This window comes from Ammospiza nelsoni, chromosome 2, assembly GCF_027579445.1.
Source record: "Ammospiza nelsoni isolate bAmmNel1 chromosome 2, bAmmNel1.pri, whole genome shotgun sequence".
NCBI classification, from domain to species: domain Eukaryota; kingdom Metazoa; phylum Chordata; class Aves; order Passeriformes; family Passerellidae; genus Ammospiza; species Ammospiza nelsoni.
Genome location: NC_080634.1, coordinates 79,521,222 through 79,543,671, shown reverse-complemented (window position 1 = coordinate 79,543,671; position 22,450 = coordinate 79,521,222). Strand labels below are relative to the sequence as shown.

The 22,450-nt window shown below is 39.3% G+C and overlaps 1 protein-coding gene across 1 annotated transcript in view; it reads right to left on the bottom strand.

The window, feature by feature from the left end:
- Positions 1-22,180, bottom strand: part of RAP2A (RAP2A, member of RAS oncogene family) — a 30,770-nt gene extending 8,590 nt beyond the window's left edge. The window contains exon 1 of the mRNA XM_059492761.1: positions 21,867-22,180. Within this exon, the coding sequence (XP_059348744.1) occupies positions 21,867-22,180 (314 nt within the window). The remainder of the gene's footprint in view (positions 1-21,866) is intronic.
- Between the last annotated feature and the right edge of the window lie 270 nt (positions 22,181-22,450).

Genomic DNA, 22,450 nt, shown 5'->3' with positions numbered 1-22,450 from the left:
CAAGGTGATTGGTATGAGAATGATCTTCAGAGACTTTTTCCTCACAGCTTTTCCACCTTCAATCCCACCCAAAAAAACATGGGCAGTACCTAACTTCTTTTACAAGGTACTTCTCAGATTTCTGGTTAGAACTGTCATTGGATAAAGAGAAAAACAAAGATGATGTGCAGTGAAAATATAATAAAAATGAAGATTGAAACAGCAAGAATTTAAAAACAAAATCCCCAAACATGCCAAGGCTAATAAACTGATCTGATTCCTTTAAACAGTGGTAGAGATTGCCCAGTTCCCCTACACTCTGTGCATGTGTGAGTTGTAGTAGTCAGTAGAGAAAAAAGTACCAACAGGTTCCTGTTTTCCAATTTCACATTCTGGAAGTGGTGTCTCTTTTCTAAGATTTTTTTCCTGAGTTTCATATCAGACCCAAATATTTTCAACCAAATCATTCTGTGTAATAAAAACAAACCAAGATAATACCATGTACTCTGAAAGACTTTTTTTATAACAAGTTTAAGTCCTGTTGAAGTTTTTGGAAAGATGCATGATTACAGCTTTATATGATAAAACCAAGAACCACTGAAATACAAAAGGTATTTCAGGATAACGATTACTAATAATCAAAAGGAGTCTCCAGTACTAAATCTCCTTTATTACCTTCTACCTCCAGTACTAACTCTCCTTTATTGCCTTCTACACACAGGGCATCTCTCTCTTTTTTTTTTAAATGCATTTCTGTCAGTTTTGATAGTATTTAAAAAAGGAAATTAATTTAAGGGATAAAGATAGTAGTGTTGAAAATGATGCAAATAATATCAAAAATCAATAAAAAATAACTGTTCTTCAATTTAGACTTACAAAAAATTTGTGGTATAAATCCTGCCAAAATACACAGCAAAATAATTATGGGTAATATGAAATAAAGTACCAGAAATGACAGTTAAATCTATTAGGTTATTTACAAACTCACCCTAAATATAACTCAATATCCTTTTGTAATGTAACTTGCAAACTTTGATTGCCTTCAGTACAATCCGTCATAACTTGAACAAGCAGTTTCCTCATCTAGAGGAAGAACATATTCCAAGTGTAACTATCAAGAATTGTTCTAATCCCTTTCCCGTAATTACTTGGATATTTAATGCAGAATCCTAGATAGTTAAAACTCACATCAGCTATGGAGGATAAGAAAAGGCACCGAGTGCTCCCCAGCCTGATTCTGAGCCTCTCAAACACCAGGATGAGAAGAAGCAATACCACAGAATTTTCAAGGAGAAAACCATCTTAAACCTTTCCTGAAGTTACCAATTCTTGAACTAAAGCAGCAGGAAAAAAAAAAATTTATATATATACACACATACTTCTGAAGCTATTACTAGCTTAAGACACTCAGACAGAGGAGACATCTCACTTTTACCAAACTCCTATTCTTTGTATTTTAGTAGCTTTAAAAACTTCAGCTATTAGGGGGTCACTGTGCAGAATTATGTTTCCATAGACTCCTGCAAATAGACACCAATAAAGACATGGCAATACCTGTATACATGCATAAATGTGTCAGAGAGATACTTAAATCTAAACAAAGGTAGGTTTCTGCAAAGTTGGAGCACTTTTCCCTCTAATGGAAATTATTACAGCTTCTCAGGCAAAACCACACAGAACAGCTGTAAAACTCCCATGATTCTGCTGCAAACAAGTCATTCCAGTTTACTAACTAATTGCATTTAACATTCAGTTTTGTAAGCTATATTGTGTAGTGATTTAATTTCTTAAGCAATAACTCCCAACTAAAAAAATAGTCTTAAAATAATTTTTATAAATGAGTAGATGTTAAAGAGTTTATTGGAAGTCCCACTGCAATTAGGTGGCTGAGTCATGAATCAGTTTGCTATAAAGAACAGTGCATGGCCTAATTGCAGGACTGGGATCTAACATTTTCTTCTAGGCTTTGACATGAACTCCTTACATAGCCTTTGGGAAAAAAAAAACCTCTTTAGATGGATAGATTGAGGTATATAAAGTCATGATAATTGTACTTACTCATAGGACAGCAAATTAAATAATAATTGCAAAACTACTTGGGAGGATAATATTAGAATAATAAATAACACCACACCATATCACTTTTGAAAAAGCTTCAGAAACTTTGTTCTTGTACACGAAACTTTCTGGAAATAATGCCCTCAGTTTAAATAAAATACTTTAAAGCCAATTCAGTTCTGTGGGTGTTAGAGCTGGCTTCACTTGCCAATTTGGCTCACCATTGATGCTGTGCTTGTAAGAAATTAAGAGAAAATAGTTCCAAGCAAAAGCCCAAGAAACAACAACCAACCACAGCATGCAGAAGCACTATAAATATCTGCTTCCCAACTCTCACAATAAGCACTTTTCAACGAAAGCACTTGCACACATTATTGCTAGGCAGCTTACAGCTGAGACCTTCCAAGGGACTGGAACCACGGATTGCACAACCCAACACACACACTTAAAGGCCATGCAGTAAACCTGCATTCCCTGCTGCAACAGGATGATGCACATCACCTCTGTATGAAGGACACCAAAGATCTTTACAGGTCATTTCCATTCACTTCAGAGAAAAATTCCTATCTACAGAGGATTTTCTGCAACTAAGATTCCGTAGGAGAACTAGAATAACAATAAACTCCTTCCATGTTTTCAGCCTGCTTCTGCAAGTCACTATAGATAGAGCCTACTTTTAGCTGTCCCTCTTGTTTTTTAAGATAAAATGTCAAGAGCATCTGAAATTTCAAAGGTCTATCAACATGTCTAAGGCTTCACTAGTCACTAAAGTAAGTCCCAAAAAATATCCGTGATCATTAAGATGTTAGGGAGACATTTTCTCATTAAGTTTGCAGAACTCCATGAATGTTTAAACTATGTCCCATGACACTGTTTGCTCCCTGCAAAGTAAGGCTGTGGCACAGGTGAAGAAAATCAGCTTTCTGAGTGCTGGGGATGAAAAGGAGACAATGACACAAGTAGCTTCAGTTCTCATCTACTGCCATTTCAGAAGCTCTAAAGTCTTCACAAACAAGAGCTTATTTTCACCTTAAAAAGGACACTTCTCCGTAGTATCTATCATTAAAATTCATAGCTAACACTGAAGTCTATTATCAAGACTGAAAAGACTCTAAGGGATATATAAAATCTACCTTCTTAGCAGCAGGTTTGCTGGGAGCATATCCAAACAAGATTTTAATCCTCGAGTTCCCTCTCTATGCCAATCAAAATCCTCATCTTCACAACTGAGCATCAACATCATCTTGCTGAAATCCTGAAATGCATGGCACATTTAGCAACTCAGAAACACTGGAATTTTCAAATGGGAATTTTCTGTTCCTTGGTTTAGCTTAAGAAGCAATAACCACAAGTAAATACAAAGCAAATGTTGTACCTGGCTGTTTCCAATGTGACTAATGCCCTTGTTTCTAACAGCAACAAGAAAATCAGAATGTCCTACAAATCTGAGATTCTCACAGCTGCACCAATTTCATCTAGCTCCTGTTTCCCTACTCAGTTCATACTGAAAGAAGTCTAATTGTCAAGAAAACTATTAACATATTATGAGTCATGTTATAGTTGCTTAAATACAAAAAAGTTATTGCTCAAAAAAATTTCCTAGCACCTAATTTTTTTTAAAATTACTGCTACTAGCTGTAGGAATAGCCCAACATCCTGAATATTAGGCCTCACATTTCAATATTTAAGCTTTGCATCCATAATTGAAAATTATTCTAATAATAATATTAGTTTTCTTACCTTGAATATTTTAAGCCATATCCATGCTAATATACTACTGTTTATTCCAACACAATGAGCATGACTGGATAGGTCAAGTATCTACCAAATGTGCAACATATAGAAGATTCTAAAATTAAAGAAACTACCATCTATCTTTTATTTGTATACTGAAGTCTCAAAAAAATACATTTCTTTTAAATGACAACTTTTTTCAGACATAACCACTTATAATTAAACTTTATCCTCAATGTCTTAGAGCAAAAGCATTAAGTATCAAGCAAGAGGAATGCTGACATGTGATTTAAGAGATGTGGGTTCAGTTTCACACCCTGTTACAGACCACCTGTGCAATTTCTAGCAAGTCCCTTGAACTCTGTACCTCTGCTCTCCATCTGAAGAAAAGAGTTGTCAGCTTTAACCTCTGTTGCCTATGGCACATAAACACTTCTGAGGTCTTCCATCCTTAGTGATGGAGGCAATCTGAACATCTTGAAGCATGCAGCAGCAGTTTTGCTTGCTCTTCAACTGAAAAAGCACCCTGCATCCCAGCTATTCTCAGCAGTGAGCTATGGAACACCACAAAATTTCAAGATTTCTTTACAAGTATCAGGAACATTAGGGCAGACTCTGTGCCAACATCAAACCTGTCAGCAGCAAGGATAAAGCTGGTGGATTAGGTGTGCCTTGAAGCATGAACACCAGCTTTGGGGTCAAAGTCAAGGTTATTATCCCACTTCAACACCACCAACTTGAGCAGAAACTGCAAAGGCTCACAATACCTTTAAACATACGCTGACATTGAGGGATTTCTCCTCCTCCTTGCTCCTCTGTACAAAACTCTACCAGGTCACAAAACCTGCCTGTTCTGGTGATCTGGGACTGAATAGGGGTCTTTACAAAGGCAGTGAAAAATGCAGATATCTCTTAAAAGCAATGTGAGCCTTTTGCACATCATACAAATCTATGGATTCCAATTGCTCTACAGTTTAGTTATTACACTGCTGTGTTCAAACAACAGTGATCCTAAAATGCATTACTATTTATCTATCAATACATACTTTGTCACAAGAAATTTCTCTCAGAAGCATATCTTGATGTGCAAATGTTTAGATAAACTACTGTAATATTTTAAAATATACTGTAAACTTCCTGTACAAGCAAACACTGATAAAGGTGAGGGAGGAGAAAGAAAGGCACCAAAGAGATTTGTACCAATTCAGATATATCTAAGTTTATGCCAGGAGCTCAGCTAAAAAAAAAACAAAATCTTTGCAACAAAATACTGTTAATAATCCTCCTGAAAAAGCTGAAACAGCATCCAGACTTTGTATAAAGTGCAGAGTGGGTAAAGCAATTTATGAACACAATGGCAGGTCTAGTTTCTTACAGAGTCTATCAATGCTGCTATCTAAAGCTCTAGTTTCTCCTTCTGCCTACAACTTTTCCCCTCACCATTCTCCAGTCCATAAATAGCATTAAGCATGTGCCAGTTTCTTCCATATAGCAGCGACAGTGTGTCTTTCCCACCAACAATTCTGACAGAACTTAACCATTATTTAGATTTCTAATTTATTCCAGATGTTGATCTGGGCAGGAAGGGACCTTGGGAAGTTTCCAGTCCAACCCCCTGCTCAGAGCAAGGTCAGCCAGGAAATCTCAACCAGCTTCTTCAGGGCCATGCACAGCTCAGTCCTGAAAACTTCCAAGGACAGGCTTTCCATGATCTCTCTGGGAATTTGTCCTAATGTTTAATTTAGTTTAACTGTGCTGCAGAATTCAAAACTTACTGGCAGGTAATGGAGGAAGATAAGACAAGCGGACAACTGAGTTGCATAATGCTTGTTTACATAGAAAATGGGTTCAGAAACAAATGCCAAAGTTACATAAATATTTATAGCTATTCATTTATGTAGAGGAAGTGATAATCATACTTACAGGCCTCGAGATAGACGTACATCTTAGAATTTTGAAAGCAAAATGAACTAACCAGATTTTGCAGAATTAACTAAAGCTCAAGCATAAGTTAATGACAACTTCAAACTCTTTACCCTTGTTTATTTAAACTATAAAATTGAAACTTTTTAGTGGATACATAAAGTAAAAATAGCAAAAAGTAGTGAAATTGATATGCATTTTAAAAGGGCCAGAAGACTATAGTGCTCTAAAGTATTAGTTCACTCTTCAAAGCCAACATACTCTTATATTACTTTAACCAATTTATAATCACTGATAAAAATTTCACTGCAAAACTTGTTTAAACTATTCTAATGAGATTTTCTCTAGCTCATTAAAATTACACTTTTACAGTCTTCAAGAATAGACCTAACAATTAATTCAAAACCTTCTCAGTAGCATCACCCACTTCCAAAGGATTAGAGTTCAGCAACAATCATGTTGTCCTGTCCAGTCAGAACCACAGGCAAAGAAACAGTTTCTCTTCCATTTAGAGGTAAGAACCTTTTACTCCAAAAAAGGTAAGAACCTTTTACTCAAAAAAAAAAACTTTTACTGTGCTCCTGACTTTTGGCATTACCCAGATCTGGCCCCTGAAATGCAAACCTTGCTCACAAAACTGACCTCTGATAATTTGACTGCCACAGTCTAGTCTGCAGAATCAAGCATTACATACTGATACAAACTGCAGTTCCACAGAGGCTTTTATTTATTTGCTTTTTAAAGAATTTGACTGTTTGCAATGAACCTAGCTGCAGGTCACTAAAACTCAGAAAGTAAAACAAAAATAACAGGGCTAATTTGCAAACAACCTGGCCTGAACTTCTGCTCTTTCATCAGTCCCTAAGTAGAAGCTAAGGCAGGTAGATACTGGAGTTTTAATGATACTGCATAGCCTGAAAAGAATTTGTGTGTCTAGTTCAAAGCAGAGACTTTTGTTGCCCTAGAAACTAAAGAAGAATACAGCTTAATGTCCTTCAGGCTAATAAAAATATCCTACAATGCACATAAAAAAAACTTAGCAAAAAATGCTCTGTTGAGACAGATCTTCCTCACAATGGTACAATTAGGGTGGAACTCTGGATACTTTTCAGAAGATGGACTACTTTACAGAAACTCTAAGCAAGTGACCACACTGATACAGTGAAAAAAATTCAGGACAAAACAGTATAAAATGCATTTTTTCTTTTATTACAGAAATACTATTCTTATTTCAGTTCTTTTTGACCAAAGTCAAACCCTCCTCTACCAAGTAAAAATCCAAGGCCTTGACGAGTATGATGGGCAGATGCTCTGAAAGCCTCTTCACTACTGCCAAGTTTCTACTAAAACATTTTATTTTCTACTTGGTAAGCAAAACCATTCTGCCATGACTTCAGAAAGTTGGTGGCCCTTACCTTACAGAACAACTTATCAAATTACCATATGCCTACTATAAATAATTGGAATGTTAGACAAAACAGAGCACCAAGAAGGTTTTATTCTCCACAGGTTTAAGAAGGTAGCTCCATCTTCAACACCTCAACTTTCTATCTCCAGAAATTGTATCCAAAAAATGTATACAATCTTGTTAAATGAAACTGTTTCCATATCTAAAGATGAACAGACCAAAATAAGAGCTTCAGAAGTGCCAGGATTTTTTGATTGTTACTCGTTTGTTCTTATTAAAATAAAATCCTGGTTCATCTTCAAATACAAGATACTGCCTCCCAACATACTACCTTTAAATGGAATAAAGATAAATATAGAGAACAATTTCTTGATAACTTCCCTATTGTCTTGAGCATAAACTTCAGAAATAATTTTCGTAGGAGATTTTTTCATTCTTTCTACAATACGATGGGTACCAATTAAAGAAAAACAACAGACTACTTCATTCTGAATCAGTGTTGTGAATATAATCCATTTGAATATCCAGACACTTCCTAGTAAGAACTTGTTTGTAAGATGACATTAAATATAAAACAGTGAAATCTAAAAATTTTACTTTTTCTCACATACACAGGTGTGTGCATGAATATCTCAAATCTAATATTTGATTAACTATCAAAATGAAGCCATCTAGAATGAGGAACTCAGATATAGTCATCATCTCAGATGTCAAGCTATTTATATTTTAACTACTGTATAAACGTTTATTTCCTTGTGTCTACTCTAGGTTATAAAAAGCTCCTCTTTCCCAGAAGAGTTTTACTAACCTGTCTGACAGCCATTTCATTGTCCATGAAGACACTCTGTGGCAGCCAGTCAGGCCTGCAGACTATTTTATCTCGTACCTGTTAACCCTACCAGCAAGGCTGGCCCCTGGGGCTGCACCACCACCACGCTGGCACCTCTGGGGACGTGTGCACCTCGGCTGTGCCCAGGCTGTGTCAGCAGTGCTGGGGTCACAGCCCAGGGCTCTGGCTGCCAGCATCCCTTGGGCAGCAGCTCCGCGCTGGCGCTCTGCCGTGGCCGTGTGCCGGCCATCCGCCGTCACCCAGAGACGGGGAGGGCACAAAGGGTAACCCATGCACAAGTGTGTGACACAGGGAAACAGAACAAAATCAGTGCATATGTTTCTTACTGACACAATTTTGTTTTCAGAGGGAAACACAAACAAGCCAGGCAAATCTAAGAAATTTCTTTAAAATGCTGTGAATTCCCGCATGGATACCAATTTTCATATTGCTCAAATTAGGTATGAGACAAACAGCGTGGCTTTACACTGGTTTAAACAAATTTGTTCAGAAGCAATTTGGTGAAATAATTTTCACATGTAGACAAAGCCTATTTTAATTTTTTTAAACAGAAGATGACTGCAGAACCTGATAGAATCCATTCATTACTTTTTTCCTTTTATCCTGAGTCCTGACCCCAGATGGCTAAAAGACTGAAAACCTCTTGTGTACATATATGCATATATTTGTGTGTATGTTTTACATACATTTTAACTGTCTCTTTCTGAGCAAACTTAATTTTAAAAAAGCCCATGTTCTTCATTTTACTCCAAGAAACAAAATATTACTCCAATATTTACATGTCTATTTGACATATTTTAGGTACAGAAAGGATGGTAATTTGTATACTTAACCCTCTAAAGTAACAGTAAGAAAATACTAGAAAAATATTGAAATATTTGAAAAAGAAGGTTTTCTTTTAAGAAAGAGATTATGTTTAAAGGTACTGTACACACACCCCCGTGTCCATTACACCTTCTTCACTGAATCACTAATTGGTAACTAGAATTTCCTGAAAATAGTTCATTAATTATTTTTTCCACATTAAGTTGTCCTATTCAGAAAGGCCATTCCAATTAATCTGAAGGTGTGTGCAGAGGTGTGAAGCCTAGACTGTTCCCAGTCCTTTTAATCTAACCACATTTCTTGCTGACAGACAAAGTCTTTCAAAGCAAGCGTTTTGATCATTTCTTGGAGGAGAATGTAAACTTCAATTACCAGACCAATTATCCCAGCTAGGAAGGGAATACAATTGCTTAATTTTAGAGTAATGATGGACTTTCAAGGTGTGCCTTCTCAGCTTTCATCCAAGGCTGAGCTCACCATTGTCCCTCTCTGGCAGATGAAGCTACCACAGTGGCAGTCACTATTTCTGACTAAAAAACCATCTGGAGGAGAATTCAACATTCCCCCAGTTATGTGATTTCACACCTTTAGGTTATTTGTTTTCTTTTTTGAATAGACTAATTTAAAAAATGATGCTTTTCTCTTTATTTTTTTACCAAATATAGTTTGTGAGAAAAAAAAATAGAAAAGGCAATATCCTGCAATAAATTGTAGCAGTTATATTGAGTGACTAAATTCTTGAGAAGCCATGGAAATAAAATATTTTCTTTTTTCAAAAATCATACTTCTTCCCTCTGTAGAGCCTACAATGCAGCAAATCTTTCCAGAGGTGAAAACTTTGTAAACACAGGGTTGTTTTTTTTCTCCAATGTGTTCCTGTCAAGCCTAGGGACATATTAGTAAGTCTTGCAATTCATAGTACCTGCCTTCTCTCTTCCTTAAGTTCCAGAGCAATTTGGCCATTTTAAGTTCAAGTACTCCAATGGTAGTTTTCAGTATATGTTGTTTTCCTTTCCACAAGGGAAAGGCAGGTAAACCTGAATTGCATGGATTTGTTCAAAGAGTTACTAAAGTACCTAAGATGAAGCAGTCTGGATAAACCACCTTTCCACCATCACGTTACCATTATGTTTATCTTCAGCTTCTTGTGATGTAATTTTTAGAGATACAGGCCCTTTGAGCACACCTCCTACAGTTTAGTCTTGTGATGGAAGGTTCACATCATCTGCAAGTGTCTGTCACATCCTTCCCTTGAGAAAGGGCCCTGCTTCCCATTAAATGTTCACATGTCCTGTCTACAAACCATCACTGCAGCCCAGTAGTTGAGCTCTTGGCAATTACAAGTGTAACAAACAGTGTGAATCAAAAAGATGAAAGGAACAGTAGCTCCAGTCCATCAGGAGACAGTCCAAGGACTGCATTTGCTCCTTGTGGCTCCTGAAAACCACCTTCACACAGGTGAGGAGCAAGCCTTCCAATTACATGGTCAGTGCAGAATCTGGGGCAAAAGGCCTGGTGGCAGCAGGACCATTCCACAATGTAAAAACTGGAACTTTACAGAGTGGTAATAGGAACAGCATTCCTTGCCAACCATTGTTAACAGACTCATCTGACAGGTAGCAAGTATCTGATTTTGGTTGCTAAGAGATCTGGTTAGAAGAGAGCATGAGAAATAAAAGAGTTACAAGAAGTTTGTCTACAAACTGCTAGATAGTAAAACAGACTCAGAAATCTGCAACAACAATATAAGAAGACAGTGATACTTTGTTAAGTAACAGAGCTTACAAAATCCCAGATGGGACAAATACATCGTGTATGGTACCAGACTAAAGGTGAGACCATTAGATAAAAACCCATTCATTCAGCCCAGGCAAAATTATCAGTTGATCCATTTTGTTATCTTTAAAGGCAGCAGAGGACTCTTGAATCCCACTCCCATCAAAACATAGCCACACAAAGCAGGCAGCCTGGCTTCTCCCCAGTTTTAATGAATTCTGGGAAATTTGGATTGAGTGAAATTCTAGAATGCATCATCATGCTTAAATTTTCTAGAACATCAAGGACCAAGGAGCACAAGGCTATTGATTCCCTCACACGGCTAACTAACCAAATACTGGAGAAACAGATGGCATGAAAGGAGACTGCTGAGCATCTCCAGCTTCTGATGTTAAGTGAGGCTGCAGACACCCAAACTAAGAGACAGACAGAAGAGATACCTAGTGAAGGCAAACTAATCAAGTTTCTTCCTGTTTGATACTTAACATTAAAACTCTATGGACTCTTGACAGGCTATCCTGATATCATCATCTTCTCCAGTTTCTTTCTAGAAAAGAGTCTATCACCCCTCAGACAAATGATTTGTATAAGGATAGACACCTAAGAAGATTCTACTCAAAATAAAATTTTATAATCAGCAATATAATAAAAGCTGTGCATAGAACTCCTTCTAGAGAAGGGAAGCATCTGAAGCACAAGACTTGTTTATCCTATGCTGTGGATGATTTGATCATCGAGCCTCTGGCCTACTCCATATTCTATACTAAAAACGTCATACAAAGGCATTCAGAAACTCACTGCTCAATGCATACAGAATGAAACTGATGTGAAAAAGGAGGTAGAGAGATTTACTCATTCTGATGGCAAATATTTCTGGGTATGAAAGCAAAACTGATGTAGATAAATATACTGGGACTCCAGAAGAGTTTAGAGGCCCATGACCAGGAGACTGCTCCCCAATAAATTTCTTGAAAAGCTGCACCCATCCAAAGTTTTTGTCAAAACAAGGTATCTGTCTGAAGGCCTAGAGCTGAGCTCAGCTGAGCCACATACTGGAACCAAAACAGGGTCACACACCTAAGGTCTCTGCAGACTCATGCAAGCAGCCAAGTCCCTCAAGAGGCCTAATTCACTAAACATTGCTTACTGAGGCTACTAACACAACAATAGTAAGATATGCAACAAATCCACAACAGCTATCACTTCCACAGAAAACCTTGGGAATAAAAGCAAGTGGTGTCAATGGTGTTTCTCACATTTAACATAGTACAACGATTACAACCCTGATCAATGAGGTGACAGACCTGCACTACACACCTCCTTTAGACACAGGAGTTTCACATCTGCTTTTCCCAGAAGACTGTTCTAACCACTCAACTGCAAGAGAGGTTCAGAATATATTCTTCAATGTTTTTGTTGAAGACATACCACTATGAAGGTAAGTACAAACAAAAGAAGGCAAATTCACAAATCCCAAGGGAACAACAGAAAAAGATCGGATATACAAGATAAAGAAAGGTAGCAGGACTGGTACCCAGTGATTTCTCAGGACTGCTTATTCTCTTCAGGGAAGTCACTGCAAAAATGCAAAATTGATATCCCATATAGTTAATGATCACCAGAAGACTCCCCTAGTCAGGGTGACCATAATATTTCAGGAAAGGTCAGCTGCTGCTTCATGATGACATACTGACTTCCATTTCTCTCCCATTCTTTTAAAGTGTTTTGACGCGTGGCCAAGCCTGTTTCTCAAGAGAAAAGATTCTGCATATATGATTTGGTAGTTTGAGTGGTTTGCTGCAACAGTATTATAAACCTTAGAATACAGCAGATTCCTAAGGAAATGACCCAAAATAGCTTAGTGGTTTTTTCCTGTAAGGGCCAGGTCTCATTTATTTCTAAATGAAAGGCATAAAAAGAGAAGGTTGGCATCAGGGAAAAATATTTTTAAAAAGGCATCTGTTCCAGAGCACTGCATGTTCACAAGACTGATGCCAGGAGTGCCTGCTTGCATCCTGCACATTTGGTGCAATAACAAAACCAACCTCTCCTACTTTCAAAGCTTCCATGCATCCTGAGGAGCTCATCTGCTACAGAATCCAAGCAGATTGAACAGATTTAAGTGCTACCACACTGACAACCACGACTCCCCTCCCTCCAAACCTAAAACCACACCCAAAGGAAAGCAATGGGAGAACTCACTCCACATTTTCACTTGGACTTTGACAGTGGACTGCAGCAGCCTCAACCCAGCAGAAGGTGACTCATTCTTCTCTCTTCCAGGCATTGCAGGGAGTGACATGCATGTCAGCTACCAAGAATCTAACTGTATCTGAGACTGTTATAACAGAGCAGATGCCTTCTTTAAGCACTGAGATGGAGAGCCTGGATTTAACTGGAGACTAAAAAACACTCAGATCAGTTTAGGTTTTTTTTGCTTTGTGGGGTTAGAGGGGTATAAAAGGCATCTGATAAAGTCCTCCAGAAGAAATAGTTCAACATGACCATCTTCTGCCCTCCAAATTATAAAAAAAACCCCAACCTGAATTCCTGAAGCTAAAAAAAACCCCACAAATAAACCACAAAATACCACTGTGTGACAGGCCTTCAGCAGAATTATTTCAGCAGAAGAGGGACAAATTCTGAACCTGGTGATACTAGGAAAACCTATTAATACATCAAGTTCTTTTGGCACTGGAAAGTAATCCACAGACTGAAAACATACCTTCCTAAAAACATGCATTTACAAACAGCAGTATACAAATTAGGACTGATGTCATAGTTCAAAAAAATACACTTGTTCAGCATTTTGCATCATTAAATACAGAGGTGGGTGAAAAAAAAAAACCCACCAGATTTTTTTTCCCACTCATTTATAAATTCTGGGGGAAAATGGTATAAGTCCTCAACATTTTATATTCATTGTTTAGTTCTAACAAAACCAAGGAGTTTCTAAAATTTATACATTAAATTAAAAACATAGTAAGGACATTTCAAAAGAAAAAGAATTCTTGAGGAGAGAATTTATGCATTTATATATTGGTCTTATAAAGTTCAGAGCTTTTTGAAAAGACAGAAGCATTCCAATTACTTTATAAAATGTTTCAAGTAAGATTTTGTACAGCAGTTTGAAAGATGCTACAGCAGTCCTGGAAACTGCAACCAGATCTAACGAGGTAAAGTAGGTTGATCAGTCCTGGCTTACACTCTTTACTGTAAAATATATTAGGGGTAAGAGGGCAAACAATTCAAACATTCTCCTCTGAAAACTTGCTCATAATTCAGCAGACATGCTTATAGGCTTGTGGTGACCTATTTGGCTGTTTCTTGAAAGCATCCTTTCTTGCAATTAATCAGAAATCCAGGATCAAAGCTCTTCTTCACAACATTCAGAGCACTTAAGTTCAGTGCCTTATCCAATTCATTTCCAGTTCAAATTAAATTGCAGTTGAGTTGAAACTCGCATGGGAATCTCAAACACTATTAATCTTTTAGTTAAGGTGGCTACCTGTTAACAAGAACAATAATGGAAGTCCCCAAACCATTCTTTAAAGCGAGAACTGTATTTTATTTTACCACGGACCACTACCCTATTAGATCCTAATATTTAAAAAATGCTTTATTGTCTTCCTCATTACCATGACTTTTGCAGAAGACAATATTTTAAAAATTGTTACAGCTCCATCTACAAGACACAAGTGATATTTCAAAACAAACCAATCAATCCTAAAAACATTCCTTCTGTTTGTCCTTCACCTGATCTTTCACCCAGTCTAGGGCTAACCAAGACAATAACTAAAATATTGTCACCATTGCATTTTTAAAGAGTACAGCACCCAAATGTACTGAGCGAGCCCTATGACATTAATGTTGATAAAGGATAACATGCCCACAACACACCTTTAATTCTCTTGTCTAGACTAGGATTTAAGACAACACAGCTGCCAAAATGCACCCAACCCCTTGATACAGAAAGTGCTCAAGTTGCACTCATCATTGTAAACTGCACCTAGACTGTAGTGTTTGCCTTAGTGCAGCAAAAACTGAATACCAGTCCTGGATTGGAAACCTCTGGAAAACAAACCCAGAACAGAACAAAACAAACCCAAACCCCCCAAAAAGAGCAGAAGCAAGCTAATGAATAAGAGAGCCCATAGAAGCAGATAGCTACAGTTCTTGTTACCTTAAAAATTTTTCAACAGAAATCTTTATACAAGTCACTACGTGCCAGGATAATTTAGCACTGCAGTTCTGATTGCTTCCCTATTCTCTCTCAAAACGTTATCATCACACACCACCTACACCATTTACACGGAGGAAAAAAAATTGTTTGAGCAACACTTGTAATGCTCCAGAAATTAAATAACCAGTCACTCCAGGGCTTTTTTAGGTACAAGAAATAAAAATCTGATATTCAATTATTAAAAAGAAAACTAGAAATAAAATTTAATGGAAGGATTTGATGATTTTTTTTGGGAGATCCACCCACTCAGACATTTCACATTTTAATTAAAAAACTTCCAACAGCCAAAGAATGTCTATTTTTGAAATTCTGGTCTACAAAGTATGCCTGATAACATAGGAGCTTGAACTAAACATAATGTCACCCATATTGCTTCACGTTTGACCAAAGAATGAAGCTTATTTCTATCCACACACTACCTAACTGAATAAATATTTTGAAAGAAAATATTAAACTTACTGACAACTATGTTGGCTATAAAAAAAACAGTGTTTAAAGAATTACTGTCCTCCCAGTAAAATAAAAAATTCAAAGACAAAACTAGAAATTCTAATGAGCAATATTTTTTTTAAAAGAAAATTCTCCAAATATTCAAAAATCTTTGTCAAAATAGCCTAATGAAGAGCAAGATGGAAAACATTCAACCCCAAGCATTAATGCTATATTACTGAACTAAGTTAGGAAAGCAAAGTCATGAAAATATTTGGTCTTTAACACATTAAATGACATTTTTACAACACAGACACAATCAAGCAATATTGCACAACCAAAAACAAATTTTAAAAGTCTTGCCACATACTGTTCTACTATTTGATAACTGTAGCTATCCAAAAATTATCCACACATGTCTACAACAACATAAGCTACAGCAGCAATTAAGACCCAAACCCAGAAGATGATGCTAAGGAACACAGTTATCATTTGAAAAAAAAAAAAAAATCACTATACTCTAAACTAGCACAATCTAAACTAAACACACATACAAAAGGAGCTTGCCTACCTGGCTTTTTCAATAAAAGTCCAAAGAACACCTAAAAAGCAGGAGGGGATAAAAAATATTCATATTCAGTGTTCGGATACGAAAACTATCACATCATTTTACCTTAGAGAGAAAAATAAATAAAACTTGGGAAGGAATACCTATAAAGTTATCTGGACTAGGCTGTGGGCATGGTAGGGAGCAGGGAAACAGCCAAAAAAACCCCAACACATTAGAACACTTTGGTTACAAGCATTGTCTTCAATTTTCACATTTTCCACTGAAAGAAATTCCAAGTAATACGTATATTTCAGATTATCAAGACCATGAGAGTGGGAAAGTGTGAGGGGGAAGAGTCAAGAGACAATGTAATTGTCTGCAAATATGTAATTAAATTCAAAAGTTACTACAGGAAAATATTAAAGGTTACATGTTCTGAAGATGCACGAGCACCTCGAAATATCTGATTTTAAGACTAAGCTAAACAACTTTAAAATAGTCTTCCATAGCTTAAAATTGCACATTGTCAGACATTTTTAGAGGATTGTCTGTATAAGACTTGTAGGAACCTATAATTTTATCTGACAGAATTAGTTCATTAATTTCAAATTAAAACAAAGGTAGATTCACATACACACAAAATTAATCTAAGCTTTATACAATGCTTCTTTTGTCTCTAAAGTTTAAAAAACCTGAGAGTACAAATCTGAGTTATGCTTTTTCTATCACAGACACTTTCTAGACGACAGTCTGTGTATCAGTTCCCCAATAAAACACAAGGCGATGGCCAGACAGCTGAAAGTTCTGATATTGTACACAGAGTCAATTAGGTATGACTGACTACTTCTGCCTACCCCTCCTCTATATCTCTACAGATGCCTGAAGAGTTTATATTTTGTTCTTATAAATCAGTGAGGTTCCCACCTGAGAAGGAGCTATCCATAGGTGTCCCTTAACTGAGAAAGAAGGAAAAGGGAGACCAGTAGAGTTCTTCTATTGTACTTGAATATGTGCAAATGTTTGCTGAGATTTAGAATCTATTAATCTGTTCTTCCAATGAACTCCTAAATTTCATCTCATGGGTGCGCAAGAGTGGCTGGCAGCTTGGCCAAGGGCAGAATGGGGGCCATACTTTTTACCAAAATTGCCATTTTTACCCGAAGATGAGTACTCAAAACAATCCATTACATTAAGATGACTGCAAGAAAAACAACTCTTCCTAAAAAAGACTTAAGGATTTCAGTGTGTGCTTATTTCTGCCATCTCTACACAGCTAGAACATATGAAAATCCCCAGACATTTGTCAAGTACACTTCAGAAGAAACAGGATTTTCCTTATTTCACTTCTACCAAACACTTCAGCGTTTCTACCTGAAAGGTTGAAGCCATGTTTGGGATTGAAAGTGTTATACCAGTGTTTACAAAGAATCCTCTAACTACTTCTTAAAAGTAGAAAAAATGCGTTCTGAAAATAAGGCTGCAACACACACAGAACTTCAAAAACTGAAAAATTTGACCTTGTTTAAAGAGGTCTTATGTTCTCTGAATAAAAACCAAACTTCAATTTCAAAGTATTTGGAAAGCAATATTTTCAACTAAACTTTTGAGCAATTTGTAATTTCAAATATAGTTCTCCAGACTTAATCACCATTAAGTCACTAAATACATCAACTATCATTGACTGAAGATGCTGATTTCACAATTAATAAATTTTAATAATTACATCTCTTGTATGTTTTAATATTACACAGAATCCCTAGACTGAGAGGCAGATTTTCATCCTGATCATAAACCACAGCTACAAAACATTGTCAACTCAAAGACACATTTCTGTGATATTTCATAGCAATATACTTAAATAATTTAGTCTACATTTCCATCCAATCTAAATAAAATAATTTTTCTGGTCTTTTTCTTCTAGAGAAGAAGCATTAGATTAATGAAAAGGAGAGTTTTTTTCACTACTTGGAGTAAAATAGTCCTTTTGAGAAATACTTAAGTATGAATACTTAAGTAGGCTCTGTTAGTCTCTAAAATGTGAATGCAACAGTCCTGTACCTAAAGCACACATCAGACACTAGAGAAATTACTACAAGTGAAGAACTCAGAACTATGAGTTTGCTTTTACTTCTAGGCACTAGTTTTCTGCTTGAATAGAAATAATACTTTCCTCTTTCTTGGGGTTCAACTGAAAAAAACACTATAAAAATGCCTGTAGAACAGATTGAGAAATTACACTATTGAAGGCTAAGCAAGCACCTAGAATTGATACCCAGTGAGTTTTAAACATACCTCCATAATGGAAAAACATTGGCTGTCATATTAAAAATTAAAATTCAGTATTTGGCAAATACCAGCAGATTCTCTTTAGAGAGCTTCCTAATCACACAACAAACACAAAAGTGTTAGAAGATACCCAACTCCTTTTCCCACAAAAATAAAATTAAAATTTGCACTACCTAATCTTCATACTCACTAATTACTTCTAAATCTCGACATCTAACTGGGGTGTACCACTTCCAATCTGTTCTTCTGACAGCTTCTGTTCTTCCTTCACTGCAGACCTTTGTTGGCATGGGCCCACTCATCCAATTTTGCCCTGCTCTCACAAATAGAAGGTTCCTCCAGAAAACAGCTCATTCTGAAACTACGGTGAGTTCAGTCTGCAGCATAAACAACTCTTTGCTGCCAAGCCTAAATCTAAGGAAGAAGGTCCCAGAGCTGCAGCACCCACCAATGCACAGGTGGCATACCTTGTGTATTACCTCACCAGGAGGCAGTAAAGCAGCAGCTGATTCTCTTTGTCCTTCTTGAATACAGAAAATAAGTAGTGTTCAAAGCTACCTTATGCACACTCCACCCTCCTAGCAGTACAAACCTTCAGCCTATGCAAGAATCGAGAAACGAAGCTTAAAGGACCTATTTGGCAAAAGCAGGGTTCAGAAACCAGTTCCAGGTGCCCAAACTGGGATTGGATCAGGGTGTTTCAGATGAAGCATCAGGAGGAAGAATGGCAGCTGTGATTTCGTACCACCATGATCCTTCATCCAGCGCTGGCAGCGCTCTGTGCTGCAGGAAACTCTGGCCCAGAGTACAGCGAGCACCTAAGAAACATCTTCCTCCTCCTCATCCTCTGTCTAGGCAGAGCTGCTGGGGGTGCCCTGTCCACCCAGAACTGGCAGGGCTCCCTTCTCAAGGTAAAGCACCTGGACTCTCTCTTAGAAAGATCTAAACAAAACTCATTTTTTTAATTTGAGAAGAGGAATACTGTTTACATTTAAAACATTTTCTGAAAAAGACTTTTAAATACCTGTTCAAAAGGCATGGAGACATCCTCCACTCTGGATAAAGCTGTGCACCATGACTGAAAGGGATGCAAGGCCTACAGACACTACACAAGGAAGCTCAACTTCACAGTTTTGCCATTAGGGGAGTTCTCTGCAAGCTGGCAGAGCTGGATTTCAGACTAAGCCTATTTATGTGCTAATATTAAATAGCCATTTAAAGAGAACAGAAACTAGAGTGGGAAGAATGATCTCAATCTCTTCTAACCACTAAGCTTCAGAGTTCAGTGAAGGTCCACTTGTTTCCTCTCTTTCATTCATGAACATGTCATTCATTCCTCTAGGATCACTCAGATTCATCAGGTAGGGCAAAGGACTCGCTGAGCTTGGCTGGCCTGGTATGGGCTGGTTAGACCAGGGAAGCAGAAGACTCAAGGCTTTTCTACTTTAGAGAGTGTAATTAAAATTACTCTCTAATTATGTTATAACACTGGGATTCTTTAATCCGAAAATAAAATAGCAAGGACAATATGTAAAATGCACAGATACCTACCACTTAGGGACTGGCCAATTGGTTTTCAGTACAACTAAAGCTCAGAGACTTTTCAGAACATGGTTTTGTATCAATATAAGCACATAGTTGTCATCCAAAACCCCCAAAAAAGTCGTACGATTATTTGTTCCTCAGCATGGATTAAATGCCTTTCTGTGACTAAATTATAATTTAGAAGTCCTTGTACAGATGCATATTGTATCTGTAAATATGCATTTTTCAGGTTCAACTGGTAAGAAGGATGCAAGCTTAAGTCTACAGCACATTAGGTCTTACACTGCCTGCAAACCTAAGTTCCAAAACATAACACCTCCACCACAACCCACATATGCAAATCAGGCAAGTTAACAAGTAAAAATCTGGTACCCTCGCTGAAGCTACATCCTTTTAATGCATCATATTCCTTTCAACTACAACTCAATTAAAATTATCTGGGCTTGTTAAAATTTTCAGGATTTCAGCTGCATTTAGATTACTTTGCATAAATGAAATTTAGGATTACAATGTTGCTCATATGTCTCACAAAATATCTAACCAAACGCTGGAGTCTTGCAGTAAAAGAGCTGGCAGATGAAAAATGAGAGCAGCATTCAGACCCACTCTGAGCAGTGCTTAGTCAATGTAACTATGGAAGTACAAGTTGCTTTCTATTCTGCTTCACCTATCTACAGCTGGTCAGCTGGGGTCTGAATGCAGATGCTCCAGCACAAGGTACAAAGCAAGCTAAAAAAGCCACAAATATAAATTCAGAAGCTAAATGAATTTATAGTGATGATTAAATACAAGAAAACCAAAAGCATTTATTAATGAATAAAGTCTACCTGAACTACTTACAGAAAAAACCTTCCTCTCTAAGGTATGTGCGAATGATAAGAACAGAAGGATACTGAAAATGCACTTTCCATAATAAATTCAAAATAACTCCATTACATAGGTCTTTAGAAATCTCCACTGAAAGAGTCAGGACACACATTAAGAAACACCCACTATGAAGAAGTTGCAAGTCTTTAAAAATAGCAGCGCTTTGCCTCCTCCCTCCCCTTTCCCCTACTCACCCTCCTCCCCAATTTCAAAATACATCTTCCCCAGGCCTTGGTCTGGAATGGCAGTTTCTGTGAACAGACCATACCCGACCATATGATTAGCCATTATTACTATCACCTTTTATACTCTACACTAAGATGCAAATCCAACAGATGTGGTCCAACTAAGTTATTTACAAGGGTTTCCCTTTCAGATGTCCAAGCCAAAGCTACAACCAGTTCTGCGATATAATTACAGCCTCTCTCCACAGGCACTAACAGACCTCTGTCTGCGGCGATGTGGCCAGCGGCATTTTCTCATCTCCGCTCCGGTTCAAACGGTTGCTATGATTTCAAATGGTGCATCTACCCTTATTTTAGCGCGACTGGCTGCATTTCAGCTGCCGACATCTGACTGATTGATGCACATCTAAACAACACAGCGATTATAAAAACAAACTGGCAGTAGGCACCGGTGTTTCTCCACCGTGGGCTCGCTCCTAACAGAGCGGCTGGCAACGAGACCGTGGGAAATTTAAGAGCAACACCAGCACACATGAGGCCTAACACTCACACTGCCACTGCCACCGGGAAGGAGGCTGGCGCCCTGCACTTTTAAGAGTGGGAAGTTCATGGAAATACCTATGCAGGTATCTCAGCAGGCAGACCTCTCGCCTGCCGCACGAAAGCATCCAGGTGCTTCCCCTGCACATCGGCCACAGCACGTCCACCAAGAAAGTGCACTCGAGGGCTGGCTGACCCGACACACCGCTGGGGAACTGCTTTTCCGCCCCCACGCTGCCAGCCTCTGGCCAGATTCTCCACCGTATTCCATACGGGAGCACCCCAAACTCCCCGCACACGCAGCTGGGAGGAGGGCGAGCGGCGGAAACCACGGGAGCCCCCGGCCCCTGCCCCCGCTCCACCACCCCCGGCCGGCGCCCGCCCACGGGGAGCCCGGGGCTGCGGGCGCGGCTGCGGAGGGGGCGGCGGGCCGGGGGCAATGCCCCGCAGCCCGGGGGAGGGCGGAGGGAGGCGGGCGAGGGAAGGGAGCCGCGGGGCAGGCACCTGAGCGGGCGTGGGCAGCCCCCGGGCCGGAGATCCGGGCACCGGGGCGGGGGAGGAGGGCACGGAGGGGGGGGGCGGGAGGCCCGCAGGCCCCGGCGGGGCGGGCCGGGCCGCAGGTGGGCGTCGGGCGCGGCCGCCGGAGGAGCGGCCGCCGGGCAAGTCACCTCTTGACGCGGATGATCTGGTCGCGCATGGGTCGGATGTCCTGGAAGCTCTGCTGGTTGACCAGGCTGTAGACGAGGATGAAGCCCTGCCCGTTCTTGATGTAGAGGTCCCGCATGGAGGCAAACTGCTCAGTGCCCGCCGTGTCCAGGATCTCCAGGACGGAGGGGGAGGCGTCCACCTCGATCTCCTTGCGGTAGAAGTCCTCGATGGTGGGGTCGTACTTCTCGATGAAGGTGCCGGTCACGAACTGCACCGTGAGCGCCGACTTCCCCACCCCGCCCGAGCCCAGCACCACCACCTTGTACTCGCGCATCCTCCCGCCAGCGCGGACCGCCCGCCCGACCCGCACCTGCCGACGGCCCCTCCTCACCCCCCCGCCATCGGCCGCCCCGCCCTGTGCCCGCCGCCGCAGCCGCCTCCGCTCCGCTCCCCGCCCGGCGGATGCTCCGGGCCGCCGCGGCGGCTCCTGGGCGGCGCTGCCGGCGGCGGGGCCGCGCTCACGGGCTGCGGCGCGGCCGGGGTGGGGCGGCGGCCCCGCCTCCTCCTTCCCGTGTCGCCACGGCAACAGCCAACGGGGCGGGAC